Source organism: Ictidomys tridecemlineatus, chromosome 7 (genome assembly GCF_052094955.1).
Source record: "Ictidomys tridecemlineatus isolate mIctTri1 chromosome 7, mIctTri1.hap1, whole genome shotgun sequence".
NCBI classification, from domain to species: domain Eukaryota; kingdom Metazoa; phylum Chordata; class Mammalia; order Rodentia; family Sciuridae; genus Ictidomys; species Ictidomys tridecemlineatus.
This window is the reverse complement of record NC_135483.1, coordinates 102127843-102150731: the sequence shown is the minus strand read 5'-3', so window position 1 is coordinate 102150731 and position 22889 is coordinate 102127843. Positions and strand designations below refer to the sequence as shown.

At 34.9% G+C, this 22889-nt stretch overlaps 1 protein-coding gene across 2 annotated transcripts in view; it reads right to left on the bottom strand.

The window, feature by feature from the left end:
• Positions 1 to 22889, bottom strand: part of Cntnap5 (contactin associated protein family member 5) — a 790097-nt gene that overhangs the window by 401363 nt on the left and 365845 nt on the right. For both annotated transcript variants that reach the window (XM_021721849.3, XM_078017259.1), the window contains exons 6-7: positions 21745 to 21929; positions 6210 to 6353 (exon numbers count right to left, since the gene is read on the bottom strand). In XM_021721849.3, coding sequence (XP_021577524.2) covers positions 6210 to 6353; positions 21745 to 21929 — 329 coding nt within the window. The remainder of the gene's footprint in view (positions 1 to 6209; positions 6354 to 21744; positions 21930 to 22889) is intronic.

The window sequence follows — 22889 nt, the reverse complement described above, 5'->3', positions numbered from 1 at the left end:
TCTGGTACTGTCCAGAACACTGGATTGAGAAGATCATTAGGTTCGCCTCTAGAGCAAGTTGAAAGATATTTTGTAATTCATTTTCATTTCTAATCATGAGGTTGTGCTTAGTATTGGCTATTGCCCACCAAATTCCTTGATTTCAATGATTTGAGACAAACTCACAGAAATGAATGGACATGGTCAATCAGCTCCAAAGCCAATTCTATAACTACAGTCTTAGCTATTGGTCACTTTGTTTTCCCTCCTCTTCCTTTGAAGACAAAATAAAATAATATGACCTTTTTGGGCTTTTATTTTAATTGAAAAAAATAATAATCATTTTAACACCTATAATGAAGTGAATGAGATTTCAGACAACTTCTAGACAATCATGTTCCTCTCTTTGCCTCTTGAGAGGAGGTGTGATGCTCAGGAAAGGATGGCTCAAAAGAAAGCATCATTTCTCATGGAATTCAACGTATGAAATTAATCATGTTCAAGAAACCATCAGGGCAATATATATTTTATATTATACATATTATAATCCACATTACAGGTACTGTACACACACTTCAATGGGCCATTTACTTTCTGATTGTTTATTATATGGTGCTATATTAGCATAGGATAGAGGATTTGAGGAAGAATAGCGAGTTATTTTTTATGTCTACTTTAAGCTGTTAGTTTTACTGCGTTTCAGAGTGTGAAGGATCGTCCTGTAGTCAAATTGAGCTATAAAGACTAAATTGAATTATCCCCATGGAACAGCTGTTAAATCTCCAGGGAGTGGGCAGGTCCCACAAGAAAGGGATGACAGATTGCAATGGGGATGCCGCCTGAATGCAGCCAGTAGGAAAGGCTTGTGCTACATGAGGCAAAGGCTGGCGCTTTTGTGAGCCTCACATCCGTATTTTATAATTTATGGGCATTACCATGCTCTTCCTGCCTGATTTGTTGATTTCTTGAATAGCCAAATAAAATGAACTTCCCAAGGCTTCATAGTTGATAGAGAATCTGTGAACACTGGAAAAGATCAAAAACACCCTTTCTTTCAAAAACCCTTACTTGGCATTGCAATGACTTAGTGACTTAGAGTACAGCTGATTTGGTGCTGTTGGGAGAAATTTTAAGCTTGCTGACAGGAATGAAGAAGTTTGTAACTCAGTATTTGACCATGCGAACCATTCTTTCCCACAAGGAATTCCAAAGACACAGACCAGGTATATAAGCGTGTGTGCATGTGTGTGTGTGTGTGTGTGTGTGTGTGTGTGTGTGTGTGTGTGTGTGTGTGTATGAATTCTCACTTAAGCCAAGTGATGAAAGCAATTTGGAAGAAAAATAGTGTATGTTTTTCCCTTCATATTGTGAAGGTGAAAACTAAGGTTGTCTCTCTACACAATAAAACACTATTCTTGGGAGTTTTTTTCAAGTGCATTAGTGCTAAATGGATTCTCTGAGCCTCATATTAACGACACTGCCAATTAAACCCTGAAGAATAAAGTACACTAGCCAAGTTTCAGGGAACTTGCTAAATGCAATGGTAGTTAAAACATCACCAAAATATTTGTTAAGGTTACAATGATGTAATGATTCTCTCAAAAAAGAAGATGGAAGTTGCCAATATTCAGAAATTCATGTTTTGTCTCCATTATCTCATTTTTATTCAGTGACTGTCTTCAAAATATCTTGTCATTAAAGATATTTTCTAGTGTAATATATATGGAGATTTCTTTTATGAATGTTACCATAGGGATCTTAGTTACTCATATCTGAGGCTCAGGCTCTCTTATTTTTAAGAACCTTTTATAAACAATGGAAGTGAGTGATGTTTTCTTAAGCTTATTGTATTGCAATTTGCTCTACAGACTCAGAGCACAATGGTAAGTACAGCTGCTTTTTGATGTTTATGACATTTGTCTAAGCTAAACTTCTGGCAGGGCGTGAACCCAATGTAAGTGCTCTTGTGTTAGCAGACTACACTTAATACAGGAACTGATATATTATGAAATAATTCTTGAAAATAGTATTGTGGAAAGGATGGGAATTAATGCATTTTCCACGGCTTAAATCTTCTGAGCCAGACTCAAGAAAAATGTCATCAGCAAGATGGTGCTTAGGTAAATTAGGAGATAACCTAAGCTCATGTGGAAAAGTGGGGGAATTGTCAGGGGCCTTCTGTGTGAGCCAGAACCGGTAGGTCAGGTAATATCAGTTGATGTCACTCCTGGAACCAATGGAGGGAATGAGCCCTTGTTAGTATTGTGTGTCTTAACCTTTCCCAACAAAAGGAGTCAGAAACTTGGTGACAAACTTTTAAACAATAGTGACCTTTATTTAATCTTGGTGTGGTTTTCCTAAAGCAAATGTGTCTTACATCTAGGAATACAATGGCAATTGGGAAAAATGTGTCAAGGCAAAACCCCGAATTATAAAAAGCACTTTGTAAATAACCTAAGCTCATGTGGAAAAGTGGGGGAATTGTCAGGAAAAGGGAAAGTAAAACAGGCTCATTTGCATATATAGTTTCCCCAGATAGTTCAATTGACAGACTTCAGGCAGTTAGGGATTTTTTTTTTTTTGGTTCTTTGTTTTTTAATATATTTTTAATTATAGATGGACACAATGCCTTTCTTTTATTTATTTATTTTTATGTTGTGCTGAGGATCCAACCCAGTGCCTCACACATGCTAGTGCTCTACCACTGAGCTACAACTCCAGCCGGAGGGTTAGGGTTTTTTCCTATCAGTGATACAATGACTTACTCTTGTATGGATTAAAAAAAAAAGTTGTAAAGAACTTGCAATTTAGAGATTATGAAGCAGCATAATTCTCCATATTCGTCCTGCTACTGAACATAACTAAACCACACTGAAAATCATGTGTAAAAGAAACCTAAGAAGATGCTGACTGATGAAGAGAGGACAGAAAGCATATGTAATAACTTCAAGGTCTAAAGCACAACAGGGTGGAGAGTTCCTTGTATTTTCCTAGTGTCTTAGCCCCATTGCTGAAGAACTAACAACAACCCCAACAGACAAACTGGCATAAACAAATTTTTTTAAAAATAGCAATACCGAGCCTGCCCTCTTCAGCCAAAGGATGAGGAAATAGGCAACAAAATAAAAAAGAATATTTTTATAAAATAACTAAAATAACTCTTCAACCCAAGATAACTGACATAGAGAAAACTCCTGCTGCAAAGCTATCTAGCTATGCTGTAACAAAATGTCTCTGACCCTAACCAAGGTGGCATTATGGAAATGAATCTGGGAATGTCTAGAATCTAGAAGAAAAATCCTGGGGATTTGAGAAGTCTATCTTTGTCAGAAAAGATCAAGTGTTTCACTGTGGTGTCAGTGGAGACTACATGGGGATCCTGGACTTCAATACTACTCAGCACTAATGAGGGAGGCCATCTACTTCACAAAGATGGGGTCAGGATGCCTTGGTGGACTTCACCACAGTCCAATGATATAGCAAGTGAGGACCCTTTCTTCTGATAGTAATGTCACTGGAGGTCACACAGAGGATGATCATGAGGCATTACTATGCAAGCTACTATACTCAGAGAAGAATCAATGAAACTTTTGTAGGAAGCAGTAACTCTCACATACTTGGTAGTAACAAGTACCTTTTCCATCCTCAGAAGTCAATGGAGGCTCAGTAAGGAATTGAATTTCTATTTCAAACCAGTATTATTAAGGCCAAACCTCTCCTTCCCCTGCGTGGACAGGGTGAGCAAAAGACAGATAAACAGAAAATTTAAAGAAGATTTACCACAGCATAATACTTAAAATATGCAGGTTCACTTATAAAAACCAACAACGATATTTTGTTATACCAAAAAAGAACTCAAGCTAAACGAAAAAAGATAATTGATAAATGCCTCTTGGATGACATTTAATTAATGTTAGAATTATCTGACAAACATTTCTAGAGCAGCCATTATAATAAAAATGTCTCAATGCCAATTACCCATTTGAGATGAGTTAAAAAAAATAGAAAATCTTAGTAACAAATCAAAAGTCTTAGCAAGGAAATCAAAATATCAAATGATAAGAAGAATCATATGAAAATTTTAGAAATGAAAATTCATTATCAAACCTAAAAGATAATAAATAGGTTCAATAACAGAAAGAAAGAAAAAAGAAAAAGAATATTAAACTTCTACCTAAAACAAAAGAACTGACATGATTTGAACAAAGCACAAAATAAGACTAAGAAATAAGATTTGAGGGATTATAACAAAAGATCTAGTATTCATGTTGTCAGAGTTCAAGAAGATAAGAAAGAGACAGGTATAAAAGCACTTGAATAAATAATGGCAAAAACCCCATAAAACTCCCCAAATTATTCACATGTAAATGTGTAAAGATTAGCCCAAGACATAGTCTATTCATTCATTCAAGACATTGAGCAATAATCAAACAAGCTTAGCCCAAAGAAATATACAACATATCACATTCAAACTTTCAAAAACTAAAGACAGAAATTTTTGAAATCAACAATAGAGAATGACGTGTTACCTATTGGAGAAATGAAACTAAATTCATCACTGAGGCCAGAGGTAAATGATTCAGCATTTTCCAAGTGCTGAAATAAAAAGAACTGTCAACCTACAATCTTACATCTAAAGAAAATATCATTCAAAGGTGGAAGGAGAGAGAAAATCATTATCAGATGAAGAAAAATAAAATAATTTGTCACTTTCATATACACTCAAAAAGAATGGCTAAAAGAAAGTATTTCAATCAAAAGAAAATGACAAAAGAAAGAAAATCAGGCTACAAAAAAAGAGAGAGAACAATAGTAAGCAAAAATATGGCTGAACTCAAGAAACTCTCCTTTTTCTCTTGTGTTTTCAAACTTTGTTTGATAATTGAAACAAAAATAAAACTGTGCGATACAGTTCAAAGTGTAGAGGAAATATGAAGACAATTACATAAAAATCATGAAAGGTAACAAATTTAAAAGGAGAGAAGTCTTATATTTCACCTAAATTGGTAAAATGAAACCAGTAAGTTATCAAACTTTGCATATATGTAATATAGTAACTAAGAAACCACTAACAAAACCTGTACATAGAGATATGACCACTAGATAAATCAAAATGAAATTCTTAAAAAGCATTCAAGGAACACATAGAAAAAAGAAGAGGAGCCTGAAAAAGAAGATAACAGAACATAAAAAAAAAAAAATGGACATTGCAACCCTAACACATTAATTACACTAAATGTAAATGGTCTAAAGATACCTATTAAACATACTGGAAAAGTGAATTAAAAAAAATGAACAAAATATTTGCTGTCAATAAGAAACTCAGTTCAAGTACCACAATATAGCTAAGTTAAAAATAAAAATATGAGAAAGGAAATATCATGCAAAGTTAATTGGAAAATATATAAATGGCAACATTAACCTCAGATAAAGTAGACTTCAGAGCCAAAAAGGTCATCAGAGCAAGAGCATATCATTATACAATGATTAAAGGGCTAATCTGCTAGGAACAAATAGCAGTACTAAATAGGGCTATAAAATATGCCATGGAAAAACTGAAAACACTGGAAGCATGTATAAACGGAAAAATCTTTAACTATAGCTAGAAACATCAACACCTTTATTGAGTACCTACTAAATGCAAAGCACTCTGCTATATATTAAAAATCCATTAGTGATAAAAGAAGACATATACCTGACCCTAAAGAAACTCATGCCTTATTAGGAAAAACAAATGTTAACTATTTAACTTATCAGGATTATACATGTAACAAAGGGCATCTCTAAAATTTAAAAAAAAATGTAATTTCATTTATTTAAAAGGCCCTCTTTTGAAGTTCAACAAATTCCTAGACAACTATGTAACTCCCAAGCTCTTGAATTTAATGGAATATTCTTTGCTTTGGTTTACCAGAGATTAAAAAAAAAATCCATGTTAGCCCTTATAGAATGCAAATCTCACCCACAGCTGAAAGCAACCACAACCAAAAGAATAGAGTTCTGTAAATGTCTTTGATACACATTTTTCTCCAGGAACACAATTTGTACTCAGTCCAGGCTGGGAGTCTTGCTCTCCAGTAATGACTGAGGCTGATGGGACCTCTTAAAAGTACAAGATAAACACAGGCACACTATGAAGAAGTACAGGAGTGTGATAGTGAAAGCAAGACTTACCCCAAAGTGATAGAAAACATCAAGAAATAAAAATAAAAATAAATGAGATAACTTACCACAGTATAGATCTGATGCTTTCTTCTTTTAGCCAGGTCAATTATGTTTACTCCGTTGTAGTAAAGGTTTTCAATACATCCGTGGAAGTTTTTCTTTAAAAAGGTCCCAGGTTTTCCTGGTACTGGAATTCCTCCAAAACTAAGCTTTATAGTGGGAAAAATAAAAATCAACTCTTAGTTGTAAACTCTGAAGGAGTAGAAAAGGAAAGGAAGCAAATACATTCGGTAGATTCAATTGTATGTATGAGACAAGTGACTCAAATAATTATAGATGCCACTTGATTACACATTTAAAAGGATACTGATTAGCCCATGTAAAAATAACTGTAATTGCTTGCTTCTTGAGGGCTTATTTTACAAAACCATTTTCACTTCTTTTCTGAACCTTTTTAATACTAAATAAAACAGTAATTTACAGAAGGAGAAAAAAAAGAAAAAGAAAGAAAACTAGCATCTTTATATTTATCTCTTACACAAGCATCTTAGAGAAATTGTCCATAGAAAGCCAAGGGACAAACAAAACATCACTCTCTTCAGCTGAGAGACCTACTTTAAAGGCCTGCATTGTACCAAAAAACTCAGCACAAGGTTTTTCCCAAATCATTATTGATGAAAATAAAAAACAGACAATAATGCAAATGCCTTATACAGTTTTATAATGCAAATAAGAAACAATTTATTGAAATCTTTATTTAGTTCTCAATAGTGACACTTGTTCAGCATTTGTGATAAAATGGGAAATTACTATAAATTTGATTGAAAAGTGCAAGAACTGCAACTGATTGTGAAGTGTGATTATAGCACCAAACTACTTACTTATAGTGAATTTGTCTGGGAAGATTATGGAATATTAATTTTCATGATCATTTTATGTCTAGTAAATACTAATACAAATTATTTTAATGAATATATTACTTTTTGGCATCTTGATCTTTTGTGAATAATTTTTCTTCCATGAGAAGAAAACAAAACAGAACAGTTTCTGTGTTTACCTTTATTCCAATATAATTTAATAAGTAACCTAGTTTTGCTCTACTACTTGAAAATGTCACTTTAATCTTGTACTTATCTGATATCCATGTTTAAACCTCTCCTGTCTTTTCTGCGCAAACACACACACACACACACACACACACACACACACACATTCTCCTATTCTGAATGTCTCTCCCTTATATGAATAGCAGTTATATACAAAGGATTACTACTAGATATTTATTTTTTCACAAGTTCTACACTATTGAAAAATGTTTCTTAATAAATTGTAAGAGGTGATAAGGATTATTAATCCTTTACTCACTTTTACTTATTGATGCTTTACTTTTGTAAGAGAATTGATATTGTCCTTCATTTTTTTCACAATTTCAGAATTTTATTTGAAAAAAAATTGTTGAAATTTTGATTGAGGATTCATTATTTCATTAAAGAATATATTCAGAGAAGAATGAATTTTTAAAAATATTTCACATTCCTTTCCAAGAACTCAGTATCTTTTTCTATTTTCAGAATATTTCAGATAAGGTTCCTCCACCTAAGTTGTTAATGTCTTTCCCTAGTTCACATATTCTTCAGTGAATTAATTCCTAGGAATTTCATACTACTAAAATTTCCATTATATTTTTTTCTAATTCACTAATATTTTATCATATAAATACCCATATTATTGGTGCTGGTTCATTTTCTCAAACAAAATATTTTGTATATACCTTCATATTAAGTCATATACTTTTTAAAGATAATTTCTTTGTATTTGTAAAGGGTACAATCATATTACATCTACAAGCACTTGGTTCCTTTTTAAAATCAATTTTGTACATAGCTTTTCTTTATTTTGTCATCATAACCAAAACTTTCTAAGGTTGAGCCACAACTTAAGAAATATTAAATAATAATAATGGTATAGAACCTTCTAAAACCAAACTAAAATAAAAGAAGGCAAAAAAATCTTCCATTTACCATGGACACATAACTCTGATTCTGACTTCACATCAGGGAAACATTCCTGTACTCCCAGTTTACATATAATTTGTTTCTGTGTTTGAAAAGAAAATGAATACTTTACATTATCCATTGTTTTTCAAAAAGTTTGTGGGTTGGAACTAAGTATTTCATGCTCAATCTATTGCTGTGTTGAATTGCATTGTTAGATCATGAATTAATAGATTCTCTCTTATTGAGTCATGGTTGGGTACCATTTGTTTTATGTACGTATTTTACCTAGCAAATGAATATAAGCCTAGTTTTCTTTCGTCAAACATTTAAATCAAGTCCATATTTTTTCCAAGAAAAGCTTTATCTTTCACTATAAGAGTCCATATGTCTTGGAAAAAATTCTAGAAAACAAAAACAATCAACAATAAATTTGTAAATGCCACAAATATTTTATAAGAAATACTTTTGAGAGCTTACAAAATTACCTTTTCACTTTGATGTTCACCACCTTCTTCAATTTCTAATAAAAAAATTAATGCTCTACTTCACTGCATTGTGATTTAGGAAAACAGCAGATACAGAACAAAATTTGAAAGGTAATAGAAAGAACAAAAAGCACTGTCTTTTACACAGCAAAAACAGTAGTTAAATTATTCAGGGTAAAGATTTTTATCCAGAGAAAAATAATACACAGAATACTGTATATAACCTTGCAATTTTCTACAGCATTAAGGGAGCAACTATAACTCCTTTTAGTCTGGGTGGAGGATTTTTGGAAGAATTTGTTGGGGAAAGTTGGGTTGTAGTGTACAGACTATTCTCTGTTCCACTCTGAGGGACTGAAACTTATAGAGCATTGGGGAAGGTGGATAGAAATCACAAGTCAGATCCTGGAAATCATCCTGATTACCAAAGAAGTGATGTTCGAAAGCCTATATGAGCTGCTTCAAGTTCAGTATGGCCCCAGAGCAAAAGAGCTGTAGAGAAGACAGGAGGATTATCAGTGGCTTAAGTGGAGCTCCAATATAGGAGAGCCTGAGACCTGTTTCTCACTGACCTGGGCACTCTAGCTAGCATAGGCCTAAGAGAACAGGATGCAGGGGGAGGTATGAAAGTGCTGAGGTTTTCAGTAAATGTACAGAGGGCTGGTAGTTGCATTTGAAGTCTGGGAGAGCACAAGTGACTACATCTCACAGATCTAGGTGATACCAGATATCACAGACCACAGCAGCAGAAGGTGACACGTGGTTTTCAAGACTCCAAACCAGGCCGGACTAGTGGGTGACATGCTTTCAGGTGGGACAAGTAGATAGAATACCTCCCTTGATGTAAGATAGTACTGACGCTAGCCAGTTAACAATCTGCCCAGGAAATATTAATATAATCCAGTGTTTACACAATAATGCACACAGGTATAAATAGGTATTAACTAATTACTCAAGAGAGATGTTTTTCCTGCCATCAAGGGAAACAGAATGATGAGCATATTGGATCAAGTGAGAGAGAAGTAGCAAAATGGCATTTATTTATATTTGAGTATGAGTACAAACTGATATATATATATATATATATATCACACATATGTATATGTATATATATATATATATATTTGCAACTGATTTATACATTTTGATTTTTCAAGTAGAAACCTGCAGCTGTAATTGTAGTATTGAGTTATAGATTTAGTTCATTTAAGTTAGATTGGAAAAGTTTGCTTCATATATTGATGTATTTCTTTCCTATAAAATGTTGTTTTTCTAAATATTTCATAAACACTTGGTATATAACTATTAATTTTATATTAGTAATTATAGTCAATGGATCATTTGCATTTATATTTTATCTTATTTATCAAAACTTTGATAATAAAAACTAAAATCTTGCTTAAAATTGTTTTTGTCCATCAAGTCATGCATATTAAAGTCACTACTGTGTAATGACCTAGGCTGGCAAATTATTGTACCAATTATTTGAAAAAAAATTGAATATTGACCATTCTCAAGCTGTTCTACTTGATCTAATTGTACTCTGATTCACTGTCTCTCAACACTTGCTTTTCTCCTCGACTCCAACCATTAGTTCATTCATTTGGGTTCAGCTCAGAGAAAAGCAGTGTTAACCAATATTTGTAGTATAAAAATGTGCAATTTAATTGGGTATTTTTTGTGTTTATTGAGGTTTTATATGGTACACACATGTGGTTAGGATAGATATTTTAAATAAAGGATCATAATGAAAAGTTTACAATGATTTTTATATTTTGATCTTATTTTTTCCTTTCAAAGGTACTAATTTTCTATCTCGTTTTTCTGTGGGAATTCAGTTATTGTATATGTTTCTCACAATTCCAAACATTTTTAAAAAAATTTCCTTCACTGATTTCATTGTTGAGGATTCTGAGTTTCTATTCAGAATTTGTCATAGTTCATCATAAGATGGATATTGATGATGCTGAACAGAGAGTATATTTCAGCATATATAGTCCACATGAAGTGCCTAAAGGTCTTTGGTATATGAAAGACAGAGCCAGAACCCTGGCTTGCCTTAGATCATGTTTTTATCTATTCATTGAAAGTTTATAGTGGTCATAAATTTCCAAATAAAATTTGTCATATGTGAACAATTATTTCTAGTTCACACCAACTGAAAAAAATCTTTTATTTTAAGTATTCTGTTAGCAACTCTCAGAAACACTTGAAAAAGTTATTTCCACTTTTTTTGGTCCAAATCAAATTCCCTAACTAGTTGTTGAAACCCTACTCTCTGTAAAGCATGAATCAAGCCTCTGTGGTGGTGTAGAGGTTAAATTATGCACTCTCCCTTTTCTCTAGAAATGTAGTGGCATTCCCAATGAAAAATTCATCCTCTAACAGAATGATGGAAGGCAAGGTATGGTAAGAACAACGAGAAAAGACCAACTGCTATACAAAGAAGAAGTCTGGGAAATAACTGGAGAAAATAACCAGAGAGTTGGAGTTTGGAGAATAACAGAATTTTGAGACATACATTTAGGAAAACAGACATTTCAGTAAATCATATGGAGAAAAGTATGGAGGACAAAATAAAGGACACCCCCACAGCCCAGAAAACACTATGCTGGTGATCAAAAAAATAAGTAATGATAGACATTTAAGTTATAAATAAAACTAGCAAGGTGAGTTAGAGACACACACCAAAATCACTGAATGTAGAGCTCAGAAGAATGGGGAGTACTGAAGGATTTTCAGCAAGAAAATATTAATCCTCTTCAGGAAGATATCCCTTAAATTGTGAATGCAAAGATTGGATTCAGTAGGCTTAGTCTAGCCTCTGCTGAAGGGCCCGGAACCTAAAATGTTCAGTACAGCTATTTTAGGTTAGGAGTCCTAAGTTCTCAGTCAACTCTCTCCAGATAGCAACACAACAGACTTTAGGTTTCTCCTCAAAGGTGACTGACCCCATTTTGCTAATCTTTATCCTTGAAATCCCAAGCCCAGTACTGTGATCTACTTTTAGTTTTCTTCTCACAGCAGTTTGTTGTCTACTTACATAGTATAGAATTTACTGATTTGTGTTGTTTTCTTGCTGAATAGTTTTTCTCTACTGCTAGAATCCAAATATCACCAGGGTAGGCATCATTGTTCTTTTCATGGACATATTTCAAGCACTTAAAAGGAGGCCTGACACATAGTAGGTACCAAATAAATATTTGCTAAATATTGCTACATTTGGGACCTGAAACATCCTTAAATGCCCATGTCTACTAGTCCCTAGATGTAAGGGAGTAGTAGAAGGCATACAGGTCATTGAATGCATGCCCTTGAAGGGGGTCCTGGGACCCTAGCCTCTTCTTCTTTCTCTCTCTTTCACTCCCTGTCTGTGTGGTGAGCCAGTTTGTTCTACTATATACTTCTGTGGTAATCTTCTGCCACAGGGATCCAAGTGATTATGGAACTGAACACTCCAAAACTGGAAAGCAAACTATGCTTTTTGTCTTTATAAGATGATGACCTCAGTTATCTGCTTTGGTAGCAGAAAAGGGACTAAGGTGAATATTTTGAAATTTATCCCTTAAGTTTCTCAAGATAGAGAAAATATCTTACTCATTTTTTATTGTATAACCCTAAAAGCTATGATTAAATATAATAGGTCCAACAAAATATTTATTTAATTGGATAAAAAAAAGGGCATAAGCAATTTTCTTCTAGGTCTTCTTTTGCCTTTTCCCTTTTGATGAATTTACCTTTTTTTTTCCTGTTCTTGTTTTATGGGTCTTGGCAAATTGCAGAGTGTACCTTTCACTGATGTTAGTAGGCAACAAAACTAAGTATTAGATTCCAGAGTTCCACTGGCAGTTTTTCTTGGACAAGGTAGTCTACCTAGTAACCTGAGGGAATTGTGTGTGTCACAGGTATGCTCCAGCTGGGTAAGTCCCAGGAGAAAGCTCACGTTGGTGTTAAAGGTATGAGTTCCCAGAATCTGCCACTCTCGTTCTCTTTGATCTATTCATCTCCTTTGGTCTGGTATATGCTTGCCTCTTGATCCTTGATGATACTTGGATGGCAACGAGTTCATTCCTTCTTTACTGTTTCTTGTTTTCTCTAGGCCCATATAAATTTGGAATCTTTCAGTTCTGATGATTCTACTTTCTGTCTAATTTGACTCTCTGATACTTTTGAAATTTCTCAAAATATTATGCACATTTTTGAGTCACATTTGCTCTGATGGGCCACTTTTTAATGGAAGGGCTATGAAGAAGGATCTAAACTGTTGTCTTCTTTTTAAGTCTTTGAAACTCACATTGCTAGGTGTTATTGAGTCATGTGACCCTTCCCTGAGGGCACTGTCCCTCATGGGCCAAGTCTAGGTTGATGAATTTTTGCCATTAAAAATGAGGCAAAAAAATCCAAATTTTCTCATGAAATCACTTGATATTTTTACAAATATCAATCTGAATTCAAATGATTATTTTTTTTGAAAGAAAGAAAAACAACAAACAAGCCAAATGAGATGAAGCAGTGCAAGTCTTGCCTGGTCAGTCACATAGGTCACCATTTTGTAACTTCTACTCTGTTATTTGACTAGATCAATGACTCAGTCTGTGACAGGATTGGAACTTCTGATCTCTAGAACTTTAATGTTCTTCCATTGCACATGATGTGCTATTTCCCCCTTACATTGACATTGGAAATTGAATGAAGATAATTGACAATGTTTTCATAAAAAATTACTTTGTTTTTTTTCTTTTATGAGCTAAACTTTCATAAGTTCCCAATGTTCCCTTCTTTATGCATGAAGACTATCTTATTTCATTTTGCTAGGGACAGAGAATAGATGATATCTTACCAAGATACAGCCTATATTGGGTAAAAATAAAGCATTAGTCTCAAAATCAGTTCTTGTTTACAAAGTACTGAATGCCTGAACTGTCTCCTCATTCCTGTTCCCCACTTACTGCCCAGTTTTCATGTGATATACAAAAAGTTCACAATTCAACTGAGGTCTCACAGCCAGAAGTACAGGAACTGGGATTCTGCATCTAACTATCTCTTCACCAATATTCTGGTTTTCCTAAAACTGTCTCATTGTTTAAAATGAAAATTTCTGAATACAGCACCAGGACTGTATTCAGAACATTTTTTTTATTATTGTTGTAGTTCCCATTGTTGTTCCTAGGCCAAATCAGATCAACTGTTAGAACTTTAGTTCATTTTTCCAAATAGATATCTTTTCATAGACTTGCAGACCTCAGGTATATTAGCCCAATTGGTCTAATACGTTTTAAGATCTTTTTGTCTGAATGAATTTTGTATACACACACATATTACTGTATATAGAAATGCCTATTTATATATAAATATATCTCTATATGCGTATCTCTCTCTCTCTATATATATATATATATTATATATATATATATTATATACACACACATACACACACACACACACACACACACACACACACACACACACTTCAGACCCTTTGGCCAGTCAGTTCAGTTATGTCCATTTCAGTACTCAAGCAGGAAGCTCAATGGAAAGCCTCACTTCAGCATACCCTGTGTTACTCAGGCAAGGTACTCAGGTTCCTGCTGCATCCCCTGGTCACATCTTGTCTTGCAGGGAGATGTGTTTTGATCCCAGAGGAGATGATCACAAAGCTGCTACCACCATCCAGACCAGGAATTCCCCAGCAGCGCACCAACACTTCTGCCTCAACAGCTCTGAAACCACTTCAGGGTCTCCACTGTCCTCTTCCCTCATCTGTCTTTCTGAGAGATGTGAACAAGGGGCAGCTCTTTGGATTGCAGATAGAATTTGGACCTATGCACTTTAGCTGTGAAGGATTGTTTACTAAACTGGTAGAGTAGAACATATTTAGTTCAATAGTTTGCAAGCTTGACTTGTAACTCTTTAAATTTTTAGTTTTAAGATACCTAGTTCTCCAGTTATACTATTGCATCAGGCTCTAGGAGCATCCAAGAGGGTCCTGGATAACTGTAGATTATTTTATTGATGATTATATTACTTGAACCTAAAAAAAAAACAACAGTTTTCAAGTGCTTATTTAGCCACTTCCACTAGAGAAAATGGGGTAATTAAACCATACTGTCATTTTCCTAATAGAAACCTATTAAACAAGAAGATATATTATCATTCACTCCTTGGGTTCATGTTAATAAAAACAATTATGTTTTTCTATAATACTGGTCTTGAAAGATTCTCTCCTTCATATTCAATGCAATTGGTTTGCTTTTAAGACATATTAAGAGGAAGTGTTCATATGTCATTTCCTTGCTTTAAAACTGGAAGAAATATAAATTTAGCAGGTCCTCCAACTCACAGTAATCTTACATTGAAGACTAGAAGCAAAGGGGAGAACCACATAAAGCGATTTCAAGTCTTGTACACAGAAAGGACCCAGAATCAGCTTCACAATCTGGGCCTGTGCCTCCAGGGACTAAGTTTTCCTTCCCTAGTGAGAAATTTTGGCCATCCCATGGATCCTGCTCCAATAGCCTCAGACCTGTTCTCACATGCTGGCCCTACTGCTGTGGCAGGGGTTAGTGGACAATAGGGATTGTGGGACTCAACAATTTTGCTCTGTCTTTTAGGTTTTTGTTTGTGATGTAGTAGTTGATAACCTCCTTGATAGGGATTGTTCAGAGGTTAAACAAAAATCACAACTGCCACACATAATAGGGATAATTTTCCTTTACATTTTTTCGTTGTCATTTCCTTTTTGCTTTTCTTTCTTTTTTATTTTCTTCAGTTTACTCTTCACCTTGATGTCCTCCTCTGTTAGCCTTGAAACTGATTTTCCAAAGAAAGAAAAGGATCGATAACAATTATACTCTCTCATGGCCTTGAAAACAGTTTCCCTAGTGATCTGTAGTTATTTTGATCACCAAATGAACACTTTTATGATGTTCATCCAATCAAATGACTGTCTTAGTTGTAAGAGAAGTGTCGGTTAGGCCATGCCAAGCAATGGTAAGGCAGCATCAAAGGTAGCCTCTGAGCATGGAGAAATTATTACATCCTTTTTATGAGATGAAAAAATAGGCCTTAGATTCATATTATTTGGGATTTACATAAAAACAATCATTCATTTATTCAACACATATTTCCTTACTGTGTTTTCCACGCCAGATACAATTCTACAGAAATAAATGAGAATAAAAAAGGGAAATCTTGGCCTTTTTAATGAGGCCCTTTTTAATGAGGGGTGGGGATGCTAAGATACACAACTCAAAAAAAAAGTAAGTAAATTTAATTATAGATTATGAAGCAATGTGCTTTTGAAAATAAACTGTGAATTAAATCAGAGCATGTAGTGTTAGAAATAAATATAAGAAACATTTCTTAAATCATCCACTATTTTTATTGCCTCAGCTTCTTAAAACATTTCTTTATTTGCACATGGTATAAAATTCAAAAGGTTAAAGGAGGGTATATAGTAAAAAAAAATTCTTCTTGTTTTATCCCACACTCTCAGATTCTTTCTTACTAGTCTCCTTAGCATCCTTAAAATTTTTTCTATTTGCACATTTTAAGTTTATGTAATCTCTGCTTTTAAAACATACACTATTTATATTGTACTATTACACATTGATTTTTCTTTTGTATTTTCTTTTCTTCTTTACATTTCTCATGAAATATTTATCTTCTAAGACTGAAAAAATTTTGTCTAGTTAGGACATTCTATTATTATTTTTATTGGTGCATTATTGATTTTCCTTTTTATTGAACAATTAATATTAAGAAGTTTCAAATTAGAACATATGGGACTGTCTCTGTCATTAATGAGTGCTACTTTTCTATGGGTTTATAAAGCATCCTCACAGTAGGTGAGCTGAAGGCCAACATCTGACTACTTTACATTCCTGGTAAAGATACAGGAATCGTTTTTAAATTCAGACAGCTTTCAATTTGCACAGATGACAAATAAAACAAGAGACATACTTTGCAGCTGCCCTTGGTCCCTGCCCTACATACCCAAAACAATGGCTCCTAAAGAAAATGGAAGAGATGACCTTCACATAAGTGTGTGTTCCCATTCCTCAGTATGTAATTGTAAATTGCAGTTTAAAAAAGTTTATATGGTACAGCTGTATTCTAGGAGAACAGGGTGAAAACCTTACACCTTATTAGAATGGGGAGGTTATTAGAAACTGTACCTTAACAGCTTCCCTGGGTCAGGAAGGTGAGTGAAAGAGAGTCTCTGGACAGATCCTGCCCAGCCTTTCATGTCTCCTTGGATCAAGGAATATCTTGCCAAGACTTAGATGACCCCCTGCTGTGAACTGCAGGCTGTGTGGCCTATGTGGACAATGCAAAATCACCTAGGCACTGAAGTGGAGCTGCTCCTCCACTGAGATGATCATAATATGTCATCAATTTCTTTTGAAGGATTTGGGGAAAATTTTTCATTTTTCTTTTTTAATTCCTAGAATATATCCATTGCACACATTATTTTATAATTATAGGAAAATTGTTAGAAACAGAATGTTGTAGTGAAAGAAATGTTTTTCTTAATTTTGAATATTATCCTTTCTTAAATATTGCATTAATTACTATGCCAACAACAATATACAATATCATTTTGGTTTCTTTTTATCATGCTATTGTGGCAGATTATATAGTGTTGGACTTTGTAATTTGGAGCATGAATTGATATTTCTTTCTTTCATTTTTTTTTTCAATTAGAGAGTTTGAAGACCCTTTTGCATATGAAAGTCATTTGTGTTTTTTTTTTTATATTCATGTTCTTTCCCTGTTTTTTTTCCAATGGGATACCTATTTCAAAAAAATGTAGGGAGGCTTTGTTTATTAGTAATATTATAACATTTTTGAAGTACTTTTTCTAGTTATTTGGTGGAGTGTGGCATTATTAAACATAGTTTTTACAAAAAGTACAAGTTATTTATTTCTCATTTTATATAGGCACATTTTTTTCAGATAGGTAAAATTTTTTATATATTTTATTCCCAGGTTCTTGAAATCTACATCATACTTAGAAGGACCTTAAACATTTTTAGATTATGAAACTATATTTCATTTTTTAAAAACTTCAATCTTATTTTTGAAGATATACCACACATGTATTTTTAAACATGAAAGGATCTTAATCTGGTTTTAGGGTTTTGTATACATGTCTTAAGATTTTTACTAAAATACATTTTGTAGTTTATGAAATGCCTGTTATTTATAGAGTAGAAACATGTAAATCATTTCTTTTTTCAAAAACAAGTTTTTTAGAGTTTGAGTACATATAGTGATCTAAAACGGGGCCATCTAGCACTATTGATAGGAAAGGACTTTTTCAATTACAGGGGTATCAGAGGAATAAGGTCCTAAAAATGTCTTTTCTAAAGCCTTTCTGCTTCAGGCTAGAAGAAATGCAAACTGCTGTGGTATCTCTCACAGTATTCAGAAAAGTCACATGGATTACGTGATGTGAACTAGGAAGACATCCCAATACAAAGTACTTGATCTACATCTTTTTTTCTGCTTATCTTTTTGACAGAGGTCTCCCTGAGCCTTGTCTGTGTTCACCTTCTAGGTTGGACAAGAAGCAGACAATCTCGTGCCTTACATGGCAAATGCCAGACTAGTTGCCTCATACAAAGTCATAATGTCACTTGATTGACCTCCATAAGACAGTCTAAGAAGAAGCCACTGTACTTTCTTTGTCAACTACTATTCACAATGTGGTAAAATCTGAGAAGGAAAAATAGGTTTATATCAAACAGTTAGACTTCACATAAAATTTGATAGAGAACAGCTCTACAGCAGGAGGATGCTCTGATGTTGGGTCACTGGAGCCTGAGGTTGTGAACTCAGTCATCTTTCTAGCTGGCGGTAGCCCAGGCCTCATGTGTGCACAGAAGGCTCATGGCAGAAACCAAACTTGATCAATATATAATTCTGAAATAAAGCAGATCTTAGATTTAAATATCTTGTTTGACTATATTCTTTCCAATAATAGTGCCAATTTTGCTTCTCAGTAATCAGAGTTGTGAGTTTTCATTTCCCTGGTTAACACAACTACTTGGTGAGATAGTGGTGGATAGAACTTGGCCCTCCCATCCCTGTTCTCGCTCTTCTTCATATACCCTTTCAAGTGCATCTGCAAGGCTAGAGACTTTTCTGGGCATATAACTCTTGTTTTCCAGCACAGCCAGCAGCTCCCAATGCTATTACAGACAATCTGTCTTCTTTTATGATCATTAGAGCAACCTGGCTACACATATTTGGAAAGGACTACATCCCCTGAAGCAAAGGTTTCTTGGGAGAAACTTTTCAAGGTGTTTCTTTCCTAGGAAGCATTTTTTATAAGACATCAAGACATCAATGCATGCCCTAAAGAAATCAGATCCAACTTCATAAACTGAGTGACATCATTGGATTTCATTTCCCGGAATGCTGACATTCATTTCAATGTCACTCAGCTGTGATTGTGTACAGCTTCTATACACAAGAGATCATAGGTAAACAGATTCTTGCAAGTCAATTAAGTCAAGCAATGGTGAATTTTAGAACCATCCCCTTGGACATTAAAGGGAAAGTATTTGAGGGACTTGATAATACTGAGTGATAATTTTGTAGGTTTTTCTTTTATTATTGTTTTCAAATTCATCAAAGACCTCTCTGCTTTGAGGTAATTTTAATATAGTGTGTTCACTTTGTTCTTTTTTTGTGTTTTCAATCAATTAAACAATTAGACAAAGGGAGAGTGATGGATATTCACAGACTTCCAATTTTCAGCAACTCCAAAGTATCATTCTGGCATCTAGCATTCTGAGTCAAAAATGACAATTTTTTTTTTTGAAGATAATGAATGGCATGCCTTATCTGCAGTGTACTAAAGTAACATTAGGATCAAAAGAAGAGATTTTTCTCTAAGTTTATAATTGTGATTGAAAACAAAAAATAGGCCACCTCCTAATTTTTCAAACACCAATCTCCATCTCCACTGTTGTGTTATTTACTCAATTGGTAACTGAAATTGTCTCCAAACAGGATTTCCTACTCTCTGTTCAGAAACTCCTTCCTTCCACCCACCTGCAAACCCGAGCTACACATAACCTTAAGAATGACTGCTGTGAGACTGTGGTTCTGAGATATCAGGAACTTCAGGATTCCCTGGAGGACTTATTGCTGAGTCCTATCCCACAATTTCTGATTCAGTGGGAAAGGGAGGATCATGAATATGTTCACTTTCAGTGAGTTTCCAGTGGTTTCTGGTTGGACTGGCCCTGAATCAAACATTTAGAAATGCTAGTCTAAAATGAGAAATTGGCCATGTTACCATCATGAAAAAATTCTTCAGTCGTTCTTCATTCTCAGTAATGTAAGATCATTAACAAGGTTCAAATGGCCCTCTACCACTCCATGCTTTCCTAATTATTAAAATTTATCTTTCACTATTTCCTGCCTCAAGTGGGCTATTGATAAAGGTTTAACAGGTGGAGGTCCAAGGTGGGTCACTGACACACAGAGACACGTGTACAAATGTGTTGTTTATAGACATAGATCATTCTCTTATAAGTAATGTGCAATACACAATTTATAAATAATAAACCATACACTAAGTTTTGTCATTAAGTTTCATCTAATCAGTTGATTTTTTTTAATCGATTGATTTTTTTACTCTTTTGCAGTCACCTATGGTTTCTGTTATATATTCTTTATTCTTTGCACAAATCTTTAAAAATGTAAAAATTAATCCTAAAGGAGCCATAGGAAAATAGTTTTCAAACCAGAGTTTTCTGACCCCTGGTCTAAACAATCCACAAAAAAAATCAATCAAACTTTGATTCATTGTGTTTGATAGTATCCATAGTATACATTCTTCCACTATTGTAGATGTCAAGCTATCAGAGGGAGATCAATAAACGTGAAATTGGGAAGGCATGCTATATTAACCCAGTGCAGAGTATTTTCACTGCACTGGTAGAATGATTACAAAAAGCTTGAAGAGTTCATTTAGATAGATAATGGATAGATAATTATATGGTAAAATAATAAGAAAGTAATATTTTAAAATATTTTACTTAATTGTCAGCTTATGCAACTTAACTTTTAATAAGGACTGTGTTTACCAACCAACTCACAGAATTTCTGAAAATCTAATATTTGTCCCTTATAATTTGAATTGACCCCAACAAACCAAGATTGGCCTACTGCTTTAAATAACACAAATCCTAGACAAGACTAGTAGCATATCATGCTCTGTGCCCTGGTGTACCTTTCTGACCATTTCTATCAGGATAACTTACCTCATCCAGGACTTAGCAGTGTATCCTGCTGGGAGCCTTCTGCCATTTCCCAGACTGACCCCAGTATTCTCAGTGTCCATTCCTTCCTACCCCTTTAGCACCTCCTTGTTCTATAATGGTTTATGTTGGCTAATAGACTATAAGCTTCTCCAACGCAAGGAATTAGACTCAGTCATCTCTGAGCCCACCATTAAGCCTGGTAATCCAGGAAGGGTACAATAGACATTTCTTGAACTCAACTACTAGTAAAATGGCTAATTCTTGGTTGCCAATTTTTAGAACTCTGTGCAACCTCCTTGGCAGTGTTCATCCAGTATATTTCACTGTGGCTCTTCTACAAGGGAGCAGGGAGAAACAGCTTTTCATGCATTAGTCAAACATCTGCATAGGAATGGTCATAAAGGCTAATGATTTTAGTCCAGATTCTAGACTCCTGGAGATTTTATTTATAATTTCTAGGTCTTTCATTGACCCGGCTAAATTGAAGTTTAATTGAAGAATGACTATGTTTAATCAAGGGATTTGACAAAAACACAGAAAGGCTACACATGTGCGAACACATACATGTGTGTGCACATGTACACCCAGTAATAGGGAAATCTTCAGAGTTTAAAACACACAGTTAGTTAGTTGGTACCTCACTGGTGACCCCCATTATCACCTGACTGCTCAGATTCCTGGACTCCTTTCCTTGTAGATTGTCTGGCATAGATGGAGGGGAGATAAGTCCCAGGGCAAGATTCCTCAGTGCACCATGTCTCTCAATGGCTCTCTTTACTGGTTTTCTTATGCCTCTTGAGAAAATGACCTAGAGATGTTCAGGGAGAGTCAACTCACCTCATAGTCAATGTTCAGGGCATCTGCCTCACCCTTGGTCCGGAAGTGCTGTGTGTGTTTGTCCACAGTGAAGTTCACCTGCTTGCCCACCCGTTCGATGAGGACCCAGTGCCAGTGCTGATCATCCAGGAGGCTGCCCAGGGTGGCGGAGGGTGGGCTGCTGCTGAGTCGAACTTTACTGTCATCTGTGGGGAGGGAAGAAAAGAAGATGGCATCCATCCGTGTGCGAGGACAGCTTCCAAGACTAAAACCTTCTGTGAACGTGACCCACATTCTCTCCTAGAGGTAAAGAGGGACTGTCTTTTGACACACCAACAACTGTGCAGAACTTGTGAAGGAGTAACAGATTTTGCCCATAGATTCTGAGACGGCATTCTAATTCAAACCCTATACTCCCAGCTTTCAGACATGAATATTTCCTGGACCAGAACAATTAAATAGTAAAAAGAACTCTATATCTTAAGAGCCTCAAAATTGAAATTGAAAATAGGGTTTTGACTCTAAGAAAAAATACCCATTCTTTGAAATTTAGAATCTTTGTAGGGGAGAAAGCAGATCATGAACCATGCTTGGGAGGACGGGAAAACTTGGAAAGGGTGAAGTGGGGTCAGTGGGCAGATCCTATTAGATGAGTCTGTGGGCAAAGGAAAAGGTTAGGAGCTAATTTTTCTAGCTGACACTCTCCAATGCTCAGTTGTACGTACAATATTTAAGTATGAGGCTAATCCCTCTATCTTATTACCCAAATTTGACAAATAAGGAATCTGAGGCTCAGCCAGGTAAGCCTGCATGCCTCAGAGGTAGAGTGAGGCTTTGATCCTTTGCATTCTGATTACAGGTAGTGATCATGGCACAGGTCTCATGTGGTGATGATTCAGCCTACAATGGGACCACAATACTGCTTGTGGGATGATGTGGGAGATTCAGATGTAGAGTAATTCCTCTGTCAAGTCAAACTGTCTTCCCTTTCCCTCTCCCTCCTCCAATTTTAGGGAAGTCCTTGGACATATCTTCCCACCAAATAGATCACAAATACCCAGCATCCTTCACCCCATGCCCTTGGCAGATTTGGTCTCAGCCTTAGCAAAATGAACAACTAAATACAAATGACATTTACTTATATGTAAGTTTTCAATTTGGAAAAT